The following is a 12,148-nucleotide window of genomic DNA, read 5'->3' on the forward strand; positions in this document are numbered from 1 at the left end:
AAAACAAAAAGCAATGTCGGACGCAGCTTTTAAATTTGATCCTCCAAGTTCGGCGAGTTCAGCATCTGACAGGTTTGGACTTTTGTGACCGCTTATAACGATTTGGAAATATGGATAGCTTGTTCGAATTTCTGCCAAGTATTACCTGTCATAAACGTTACGATTACCGGAATAACGCTAGATGCCACGTGATATCCATGCTGAGATATGTTTTGGCACATTGCCCTGAATATAATATGCTTTGTTTGCGCATTCGGCTGAGACTGTTACTTAACTGTGTACTTGTGAAAGGAGGCCTTGTGTTGATGGAAAATAAATGATGTCGATCTGTGTACGGACGGTTTTAATCACATCTGTCAAATCTTTGTGCTAAGCTGTTCGCCAGAACGTCGATGACAGCATAGTACGCTGTCATCGACGTTTTGGCACCCCGCTTAATCTGTTTGGCTTCCATCAGTGGCAACACATCAATTTATAAGTGACAGGATGCAGAATAAATAAGTGTCTCACCCACCTCCAGACTGACAGTACTTTGTTATTTGAATAATAATAGCAATGAATAATATGTATGCAATATATTTTCTCATATACCATGTATACGTGTGTATGTTTTCATTTTAAAATGCTCGTTGTTATAATGTTAATCTTGCCGAATTTTCTGAAAGGAAAACAACCTTATGTAGTTTTTCCATGTATTGGGTAATACACATCTATATTATAAATGAAAAAGTAAGATGGAAACTGATATGGACACAGCTCAGTGCAGTTTTGCATATTTAGTTGAGTTTGTGGCATGTGCATTGAACATCATACAAGGTGTATGCAAATGATCTGTTTTTTTGTGTTTTGTTAAGGAGATCTATCTATGTTTGTGGACATTACCCAGTCCTGTTCAATTTCATTCATGTCCGTGCATGTAGTTCTGTATCCAGATTGACACGATAGAATCATTTTCCCTCAAGTCACAGGGAGTATCATTTCACAGATTTTTCAGACATAACACAAATAACTGTGCTTGAGAATTTGCCTTGATCATTACTTTGTCATCTTGCTGATAACTATTTAGTTATGTGGGTAAGGTGTCTGACTTTGGATCAGAAGGTCTATCATTTGAATCCAATGATGGGACTCAGAAATTTTTCACTATTGAGTGAGCCACTTGGTATATTCGACTGTACGTAGTGTTTAACTAGGTAAAAATATTAGAGTACTTGTATGATAGAAAACTCTTTCCAGTCTGATTATGATACCACCAAAGTGATACATAACCTGATAACCAAAGCATGTTATAACACAATGGGTACAAAATTGATAATGGGTATTGCACTAGTTTTCCCTGTTACTAGACTAACATCTAGTCTTTTCACAGGAAAAAAAATTGTTCATAAAAATAATTTTAACGTTAAATGAAAGGGAACCCAAAGGTGTTCTTCATTTTCAGAAATGAAACTGGAAATCTACCCTTACCATATACTCTAGACTTATATGGGCTTCGGAGATATATTTGTTTCAGGGTCTGTATGATAGACTAACTTGTTACCTCCTTAATGAGGTAGGAAGAGTTGTGAGAAAAATATTAACATTTGATTATGTCAGACATAGAAAACATGATGGCAGTTTATACAGTGGATATCATAGCATGTCCTACATGTGAGTAAAACCCAAAGTAGTGCAGGTCCTAAGTATTTCTTCAGTGGTCAAGTTTGTGCAACAGTGGCTAAGCATGTACACGTTGGTATTGTGATGACAAACTTAGGTTCATTTTTTGACTTCTTCTCACTCAAAACCATGATAACTGGATCCTGGCATGACTAAGGGTTAGACTTCCAGTCCAGAGAATTAAGGCACCTTGGGTCTAAGACTCTAACAGGGTCTATCCAACATTGTCAAGTCAGCATGGAAGATTCTTCACACAGAAGGGTTACTGGTACACTCCAGTACATGAATTTGAGATCAACTCTGATAACTGTAGCCTGCCACATGGCATAATCTGTAGTGTGAATAAGTATGACATGATGATTGTGACACTGTTGTTCGTGCTGAAATTGGTTGATGATTATGAAAGGTACAAAAGTTTGATCACATGTGTTAACATGGTCATATCAGAATAATTTATGTTCTTCAGTGGTAGTGGTGAGGATGCATTTCGTCCAGATAGCCCAGACGATGACAAACATGTGCCTGCACCTCGATCCCCAACAAAAGTACCTAAAAGTCCCTCCAAACTTACCCCAGGAAAGAAGAAGAGTAGAGCACCAAGCAGCAGTAATAAGTCTAGTAACAGAGTAGTGCACACTGCTGGTCGTACATTGTACACATCAGGAAGACCGCCATGGTACAATTTTCAGGGTCAGCTGAAAGAGGCTTTTGTCATAGGTGAGTGAGAGTTAATATTAATATATGTGACAGCAGCTATAAGGTTTACATCTGTCAATACTATCATGAATGGTTTTGGACTTTACCGATCAATGTAGTATTCAAGAATGTTATGCTTTGGCATATGCATAAAAAATTGTACAGTCAAGTCTTGTTTATCTGACATTGTACGTTGCACAGCAAATTGTCAGATCAGTGAGGATGTCAGACTAAATAAATGAGGCTAAATTTTGAGTATTCAATTTGTTGCCAACAAAATTATCAAGTAAACAGGGGTTGGATTAACAAGATTTGACTGTATTTGTTCAATGCGAGGAATATGTAAATCACATTGAAAGCATCTAACCAGTCTATGACTGGATCATAGACACTATTTTGAACATCCTTTGTTTGTATGTGTGTATGAACTGGTAACTTCTCATGTCAGGTATTTGTGGTGGTAGTGCCTCTGGTAAAACAACAGTTGCCAGGAAGATAATTGAAGCCCTAGATGTTCCCTGGGTCAGTTTACTCAGCATGGACTCTTTCTACAAGGTAAACAGAATCAACTTTGTGATTGTTCTGTTAGTTAACATTAATACAAGATTGATAAAAGTGTTCATCTGAATCCTGATCAGACAGTCCCACCATCTACATGATCAAGGAAATCTGTGAAGTATCTCCCATTAGCATGATTAGAAGTTAAACAAAATGGAAATATCCCTCCTTAAACTTGAATCCCTTCTTTTGTTAAGTGAAATCTTTAGTAGTACACTGTATATTTTATTTGTGAGAGGTTTTTATTTGCAGATGCATACCTACAAATTGACAATTGTTGCAGGTGCTAAACAAAGAACAACATGAAAAAGCTGCAGTGAATGAGTACAATTTTGATCACCCTGATGCCTTTGACTTTGAACTGCTTATTGAAACCTTGAGGAGACTGAAGGATGGGAAAAATGTTGAAGTTCCCATTTATAACTTCAATACCCACAGTCGGGAAACACACATGGTTAGTAATTGTATGCTTAAAGACACAACTATGAACAAGGTTGCAATGAAAGCTTCTTCACTGTGCTTTCTATACACAGCCAAGGTTGTCAGTCCTTTTAACAATTTTTAAATTGCCAACCTATTGCTACCATAATTTCTGTTACGACTATATTAGTGTCTGAAACTGAAATTGTTCTCACTGTGTTCTTTTCAGAAAACAATTTATGGTGCTAATGTGGTGATTTTTGAGGGCATCATGTCCTTTGTCAGCAAAGAGCTTCTTAAGGTAATGTCATTCATTGTATGTATTTCTGCATTTTAGCATTATACACCCTGGCTACTTGTCGCAAATAGCTGCAACATTGCTGATGCGGTGTTAAGCATCACTCACTCACTCACTCACTCACTCACTCACTCACTCACTCACTCACTCACTCACTCACTCACTCACTCACTCACTCACTCACTCACTCACTCACTCACCTGGTTTCAGTCATTAAACTTATCTTTATTTATTGGCAGTTTGAAGAAACAAAATGTTTTTTTAGAGATAACATTTGTCATCTTATAGTAGTCAAAGCAATAATTTGAGATGTACACTTGAGGGACTTTAGTGGAAATGTTTTGGAAATGCTTATAAACAGGATATAGGTTATTGTTAATCCATGCCACAGCGGGGATATTTTTGCGCTAGCCAAGATAAATATGATGGTGACAAAAAGATGAGGATGCTCAGGTCAGCAGAATAGAGTTGCAGTGAAACAAGATATTCTTATATTGTTATTGTTCATTTCAAAACTTAAACATGGCTGTGTCTCTGCTTCAGTTGATGGACATGAAGGTCTTTGTGGACACAGATTCAGATATCCGTCTTGCTAGGCGACTCAAACGAGACATTACAGAACGTGGTCGTGACTTGGAAGGGGTGTTGCACCAGTATAACAAGTTTGTCAAACCAGCATTTGAGCACTACATTGAACCTACAATGAGTTCTGCTGACATCATAGTTCCAAGAGGTATGCTGCTTATTTGGGGAATTTAGTAACTAGATGTTTCCTTAAATGCTGTGTATATTTTCTGATAATTTCTAGTGGAGTCCTCAGTATTCCAAAGAGGTCATGTTGTATAATATTCTGTTTGATCCCCAATATCACATAGGAAGACTTTTAAAGATAGTACTTGATCTTTTTGTGGCATTATGGGGATCAAGCAGGGTCTTGTCAGCTCAATGTCTGTATACAGGGATTTATCTATACTTGATTTATGGGTGGAGTGGGTGGGGAGTGTTTGATGATTTTCGTAAGTTTTACTCAAGTGAATGGCCCCTAAGATTTTTCTACAAAGTAAGTGGAGATTATTTTTCCCTTTCCCCCTTTGCAAAGTCAGTACATCATTTAAGTGAAATATTGGTGAAATAAAAGTCATATATTGTAGCACTGTTTGATCTCTTCACAGGTGGGGAAAATGACGTCGCTATCAATCTTATTGTGTTGCACATACACACCCAACTTCTTAACGTGAGTATTGTCAGTGATTAAATATGACTGCAACAATTAGAAAAGGTTTCCAAGATTCCCCTGAATGATTATTGAATCCCAGTGATGAAAAGGATATAACCATTGAAAGTTCTTTCATTAAGCATTCACTTGCAGGATTTAAGAGCCAGTGACTATTTTATCCCCTGTTGTAGCTGCAACAAGAAGGATGATTCAGCTAAGCATCACCTGTACTTTCCAGGATTGTGTACATAACATTCCTCCTGCACCTTTGAATAGACACTACAGATTGGAATTTATTGCACACCTGTGGAAGATACTGCAGTGTAATATTTTTTCAGCAGTGATACACTAATCTAATACCACTGGACATGTGATGTGATAATGGTTACAGTTATGAGGTCACAATGCTAATTTCTCAAATAGGTATAAAACCTGTGAAGTATTCTCTGCATGGATGATGTAACTATTCAGTGTCACATCGTACTTGAAAGTTTAGAGTTACTGACTGTAATTGATTGTACTGTTTCCTGTTCTCAGAGAGGCTTCAAACTGCGGTCAAAGCTGGCATCATCAGCCACCAATGGACTACCGATGCCCAGTACTCTGTTTGTCCTAGATAAGACCCCACAAGTCCATGGTCTTCACACATTTATAAGGTAGACCATTTGCAATTAACATGGTTAGTATCATGGTAAGATGTTCTCAGTTTCACATGTGGAAATTGGATGAAGTTGAGTCATCTCCCTTAAAGGACCACTAAACTCAATTTTTTGGTACTCTTTTTATCACTGCATATGAAAGACTTTTGGTTAGTCATACACGAAACACCATTTTCTTTTAAAACAAACTTGTGGTTAATTAATACCAAGCGCTTAAACGTTGCAAACGAAACTGCAGACAGGTTACATAACTCTGTCGCCAGAGCCCTACAGTGACATCATAGAAGGAACTGTTTCCAATTAAATGTATAGAAAATGTGTAGGAAGCTTGTCATTTTGCTGATTTCTCGACGTCACCAAAGACATGCCGAATTGTTGTGTTCCCGTCAATTGGTCCTTGGGGTTGGGTGATAATGTCACTATGCAGAGATTTTCACCAGACTCCGTAGTTTGTTCTTAAATTGGTTGTTAGTGTGTGCAAAGTGACCTTTGTGGAAGCCTGTGGTATATGCTAAATCGGATGGTTCGCCCCCTACCACGCTTCCAGGATAGAAAATGGAGTTCAAGTTTCATCGAGTTTATAAAATCAAGACTGCTTACTACACATTGCTGACCAAACATATTTTGCATGGATATAACGCTTTCTTCCTCGGAAACGAGGTTGTGGTCGAAGTGACAATATTATCGTAAGTAATATTATATTGATCCCTTATATTGACCGATTCCAAGAGTGAAATTGTTATATTATAAGCAATGTCTTGTAAAATCCTAATGTCCATCAAGAAAATGTAAGTCGGTGGAAACAAACTTAAATAGCATTCATTATCAGACAGGGCGCCGCCATTTTTGAAATATCGTGAAGTCACGGGCTAAAGTCCGTTAGAATTACTGAGATTATGATTTGTTCTCTTCAAGTTAGAAAAAGCAAAACTACTTTTTACTGATGGTTAAATATGCATTTGAATCATGGCCAAAAGGATTTTGCATGACATAGCTTTTAACATAAGGACTTCTTCCAAGGAAGCAAGGTGGGGGTCCAAGTGATATTTATATTCAAGCAATGTTATATTGACCTCCACCTCACTTCCAAGAGTGAAATTGTTATGTTATAAGCAGTGTCATGTAAAATCCTAATGTCGATCAATAAAATACATATTTTACTACCAGTAGTAAGTAATTGTCCTTTTGTAAGTCAGTGAAAACAAACTTAAATAGCATTCATCCCAAGACCGGGCGCCGCCATTTTTGAAAATCGTTAAGTCAAATCCATTTGAATTAATGAGATTATGTATGGTTTGTTCTCATCAAGTTAGAAAATCAAAACTACATAAATATGTATTTGAATCATTTCCAAAAGAAGTTTGCATGACACAACCTGTAACATAACCTAAGCGAGGTCGGGGTTGAAGTGAAAATACTGCGCGATAAATTTCTTCACTTGCTAAATTTACTTGGTTTGTAACGTTCACTCACCAGTATGTAGACACTTGTCAATATATGTGATTATATTTGGTCTCATAATCCTTATTACTTTATAATCATACTTGTATGCATTTTGAAACTTAATAAAAAGAAGCGATCTGCGAATGTATAACAGGAATGTAATGTGTAGACATTTCATAGTTTTCCTATATGAATCATAATTTGCACCCACGCCCTAGTGTGTGTCGTCTGCATCATTACACTTAACGACGAAAACAATGATTCTGCTGTGTGTCGTCTGCATCATTACACTGTGTGTCGTCTGCATCATTACACTTAACGACGAAAACAATGATTCTGCTGAAAGCTACAACAACGTATTAAAAACAAAAATGCAAATATTGAAATTAAAGTTATAGGAGCAATGTCAGGCTAATACCTTCTTCGAGGAATGTATGCATCAATATCCACAAAAAAAAAAATGATATGTAATTCATCTGCAGATATCCCAAGTGATGTGTCTTTTAACAGTCTAATATACGAAAACGTGATGTATCGTTTCAGGTTTTTCACATTGCTGTATAGTTTCATTTGTTACCCAGGATAGCACACATGGCAACTAATTGCATAATGTGTGTCATTCTTTTTAAAAGTTATTTAGTTAGCCAATAATGAGCAATCAATCACTGTATTGGCGGTTAATCCTTTGAAAGAAGGGCGTTGTTTTACATAGACACAGACACGACAGAGTGTATTCAGTATACATTAGTAAATGTACATACATAAACACTACCTTTTGACAAATCCCCCATGTAAATCCCCATAAAATTAATTAATCAATGAGCGTGTTATCGGTTAATCCTTTGATCGATCTAGACAAAAGAAATGCCAAATGGGGGCCTTTGTCGGGTAATCTAAGTGGCGCTACCACTAATTATACCTGTTATAAATTCATTAACTGAGCATCAAGTGAATGATGACAAATAATGTGTAGGTTTATACCACCTAACACGGATTACAACCTAGCGACACCAAGTGATTTTGACAGAATCGTCTATGAAAACAAGGGTTGTAACTCGAAAACTAGGCAAAGCAGGAGACAAAACTAAATGATAGTAGATTGTGAGAACATAAAGCTTTCATTTTTCTGAACAGTTTTCATGATTTCAGGTTTGTACAAACCTGTAAACGAAATAGTTCAACCCCTGAAATGTAGATGAATACTGCACAGACCCTCATTTCTATACCCACTATTACGTCATGGAGACGTGCCGCTCTTTTTGGTTGAAATTTCGTTTGCGGCTGAGAATTTTGCACTGTTGACAAAAAGGTCGATTTAAGGTAATTAAAGATCGAAATGAGCAATTTTAATGACAGGGTTTCATTTATAACGATGTCAGCAAGTGATTTTGCGTTTATACCCTATTAGAGTATATGTGACCTTTAAGCAGCTTGAATATTGCTGTGTATAGACCTGCATCAGTGCTGGACAGATTTTGGTGATGCAGCTGATGTATTTAATTGTGTTTCAACTGCTTAGACAGATGTTAGTGATGTTTGGTCTTCAGTCATTGATTTACAGACTGCCATTACATAGCTAAATATCATTGAGAAGAGCATTAAACAACAATCCTAAAGTAAAGATGGAGACAGACTGCATGCACAGGTTCACTTGTAGTAAGTATGTACTGACAGACAATGTGTAGTAGCTGTTGGTCTTCTGCTTATTTCAGGAACAAAGAGACACCCCGTGATGAGTTTATTTTTTATTCCAAGAGGCTAATGCGACTGCTGTTTGAGTTTGCCATGTCAATGTTACCATTCAAAGTAAGTTGTCTATGGTTGACTTTCATTGAACTTCCAATATTCTTAAGCAGTATAAAGTGAGTCATGATTTCCAGTCATTAACATAATATATATTGGTCTGATATTAAGTATGGTCTTTGCTTTGTAAATGGACCTGTGAAGGTCCCGGGGTAGAATAGGCCTTCAGCAACCCATGCTTGCCATAAAAAGCGACTATGCTTGTCATAAGAGGCGACCAACGGGATCAGGTGGTCAGACTCACTGACTTGGTTGACACATGTCATGACACTGATGCTCATGTTGTTGATCACTGGATTGTCTGGTCCAGGCTTGATTATTTACAGACCGCCGCCATATAGCTGGAATATTACTAAGTGCCACGTAAAACTAACCTCACTGACTCACTCACTGCTTTGTAATTGTAGACTGTTAAAGTTGAAACAACTCAAGGAGGACTGTATGAAGGGAAGAGACTGAGTGCTGTCAAGGTAAGTGATTAAGCATCTCTCAGTTTATGATTCTAGCATGATTGTATGTAATGCAAGAATTTTGTCGTAAAAGAGAAGAGGTAGAAATTGGGCTAATTTATTTCAAACATCTTTTCTGTTAGGGATTTAGAGTATGTGAAGCTAGTGTTAGTCAATGTTTCATTCTTTTTCATAGAGATCCTCCTTGGGGTACTTATAAGCATTTAAATGTTCTTTAAATTCTCGCGACAGTTGTAACTATATTTTTTCAATAAAATATATACAAAACAAAAAACATCGTTTTTGTCTTGTGAGACCACCCCTACAGGGCCCCTGGCCCCGTGACAACCAAGAGCAGGTAACTCTTCAGACTATAGCCTCCAGCAAAACACTTCCTTTTCTGTCGCTCGCCTATGCAGACGTGCTTCAGCGTTCTCAGAGTTTCTTGCTACAAGACAAAGACAAGTACTAAGATGAGTACCTCAGAGGCTCAAACTGTATGTATGGTTTCTTTATTAGACGCATGGGCGCATTAGGAATCATTTTTTACAGTTTACTTGTCAAACTGTTGTAACTTTTGCCATCCCTGTTGGTAGCCACGTGGTTAGCGTAATGGTGGAAGGCAAACCTTTTTTCCCGCCAAAACTTTTTAGTTTTATGGCTGTCTTTTTTAAAAAAAGTAAGCTTGTGTAGCTATGCTTTTATGTTCTTTATTCTTGTTATCTCCTTATTTACTACTATTTTTTATAAAATATGTCGTAAACTATGGTGTCGTGGCACTTAGCTTTTACCTTAACTATGTACGTAGTTTTAGTTTTAGCTTTGCGCCCATGCGTGTCTTGTTTTATTGTTGTTTATTATGCAACACTAGGAAGTTATTTGTTGCCTTGCAGTTTAAATCCTGCTCAACATGCAAATCCTCCATTCCTGCATGACCATCCCCCCAGACCTGCATGATGTGTGTCTAAGATGCCTAGTGGAATGTCATCACGACGATCAGTCTTGTGATGTGTGCGCGGGGTTTACCCCTCAGACCAGAAAGTCTAGACACGCGGACTTCTTGTTCTATTCCAACCGACTGAAGGCGGGGGGGGGGGGGATATCTGGGCTCAGGACCCTCCATCTAAGCGATCCCACAAAAAGAAAGGCGCAGCCTCTTCTTCGGAGGGGTCGGTTGTATCCTCAGCACCTACCCCTACTTCGCAAGCACCATTAATCTCTGTTGATTCAATTAATGCCTTGTTTCAGCAACAGATGTCTTCGGTACAATCAATGATAGATTCGGCGCTGTCCGGTTTCCAAAAGGAACTGGACGCCCGATCTTCACTGAGCGGCCATGGTGGTTCAGTGGAGGGAGGCCGCGGCCCGGGCTTAGGCTCGGAGAACGCTCCTCCCTCTGGGCAGCCGTCCTGCGCTTCGGGCGTTCAGGCGGATGTGCCTAGGGCAGTCGACCCCAGGTTGTCCCGTGGGGCAAGTGGGGCAACGACGCCGGTGTCGGCGGCTTGACCTCAGTCAGCGCGCCTAGTGCCACGGTGGGCAGGCAGCCTAGTGCTGCCCAGCCGCTGGGGCATCGACATCCTATCCGTTTCGTGGGCTCTCGGGTCACCCTCCGGTGGGGGGTTGCCCCAGTTGCCCAGACGACCTAGTTCGGGCTCTGGCAGGGGCGAACCTAGCGGCTCGGCCCTTCTTAGTCTCTCTGCTCCTGCGAGTTCCGTCTCGGTAGCGCCCTCGACAGGTTCGCTTTACGGTGAAGGTTCCCTGTCCGAGGAGCGTGAGGAGATGGAGCGTCTGCTCCCATTGCTGGTCGGGGAGGTAGTGAATCCGCTCCTTTCGGGTACCCGGTCGCGCTTTGATCTCCCGGAGATTAGCCGCCGGTATCAACTGGATGAGGATTCGCTATTCGAACCGCCAGTGGTGGACGAGTGTGTGTACGCCTCGGTCACCCTGGGGGGGTCCTCCTCCTCTTCCTTGGCCTCGGCCAGGCAGGGCCGGCGGCTGCCGCCCTTCTCCACGACCGCTCCAGTGCTAAGGTCCGCCTATCGTTCCTTCGAGGAGCAATATAGGTGTGCTGCCCAGCAGCTGAGAGTAGTGGTCCATTCAGCTTACCTTTCTGCTTTGCAGGGGCAGCTGCTGGATCATGGGAGCACTGCTGACGACTCTCCGTCGGCAATGTTGGGTCGGCAGCTTACGGACGTGCACTCTCATCTGGCGAGAGACAGCATCAGGTGCTGTGCCAGCCAGATGATGGGGGCCGTCATGGGGTTGCGTCGGCTATGGCTATCCGTAGCCAGGTACTCTCCCGCTACCCAACAGGCACTCCTGGCTCTGCCCTACAGGTTGGGATCTTCCCTCTTCCCTGGGGCATTACAGGTTGTGCGGGAGGCCGCAGAGGCTGTTAGCACTTTCAAGGACTCTAAGCCCTTGTTAGAGCAACCCTCCTCGTCTCGCCAACGGCCTCCCACTCTTGCTTCAGCTTACCCTTCGGCGCCGGCGAAGGAAAGTGCTAAGTGGACTGCTCCACTGCAGCACAAACGTAGCAAGAGGGCGAAAGGCAAAGGCAAGGGGCCTGCGTTGCAGCAGTCGCAGCAACAGCAGCCTTTTCGGAGCAAAGGGAAGCCGGACAACCAGTTGCAGACACAATTCTGGCTTCGCGGAGGGATTCGACGAACGTTCAATATGAGGATAGATGGGCCTGTTATGCGCGCTGGTGTGTCGACAGGGGGATTCTCGATCCCTTTTCTGCAGATCTAGTATCTGTGTTGGAGTTCCTGCAATCTAAACTGGAAGCCGGTCTGGCCGCTTCTACAGTTAGAGGTTACTCCACGGCAATCTCTGCCTTCCACATTCCTGTCGATGGTGCATTATTGGGGCAGCACCCTCTAGTTCAGCGCTTTCTTGCAGGCGTGGACAGAATCCGTCCGTCTGTCCGGCGGATTAGTCCCCTGTG

The 12,148-nt window shown here is 40.8% G+C and overlaps 1 protein-coding gene across 1 annotated transcript in view; it reads left to right on the top strand.

Annotated features, from left to right (window-relative positions):
- LOC137273897 (uridine-cytidine kinase-like 1) overlaps window positions 1-12,148 on the top strand; it is a 25,529-nt gene continuing 13,381 nt past the window's right edge. The window contains exons 1-10 of the mRNA XM_067806795.1: window positions 1-72; window positions 2,126-2,376; window positions 2,804-2,910; window positions 3,197-3,367; window positions 3,563-3,634; window positions 4,175-4,364; window positions 4,804-4,865; window positions 5,385-5,503; window positions 8,662-8,755; window positions 9,160-9,222. Coding sequence (XP_067662896.1) covers window positions 14-72; window positions 2,126-2,376; window positions 2,804-2,910; window positions 3,197-3,367; window positions 3,563-3,634; window positions 4,175-4,364; window positions 4,804-4,865; window positions 5,385-5,503; window positions 8,662-8,755; window positions 9,160-9,222 — 1,188 coding nt within the window. The 5' untranslated portion in view covers window positions 1-13. The remainder of the gene's footprint in view (window positions 73-2,125; window positions 2,377-2,803; window positions 2,911-3,196; window positions 3,368-3,562; window positions 3,635-4,174; window positions 4,365-4,803; window positions 4,866-5,384; window positions 5,504-8,661; window positions 8,756-9,159; window positions 9,223-12,148) is intronic.

Source organism: Haliotis asinina, chromosome 2 (genome assembly GCF_037392515.1).
Source record: "Haliotis asinina isolate JCU_RB_2024 chromosome 2, JCU_Hal_asi_v2, whole genome shotgun sequence".
NCBI lineage: Eukaryota > Metazoa > Mollusca > Gastropoda > Lepetellida > Haliotidae > Haliotis > Haliotis asinina.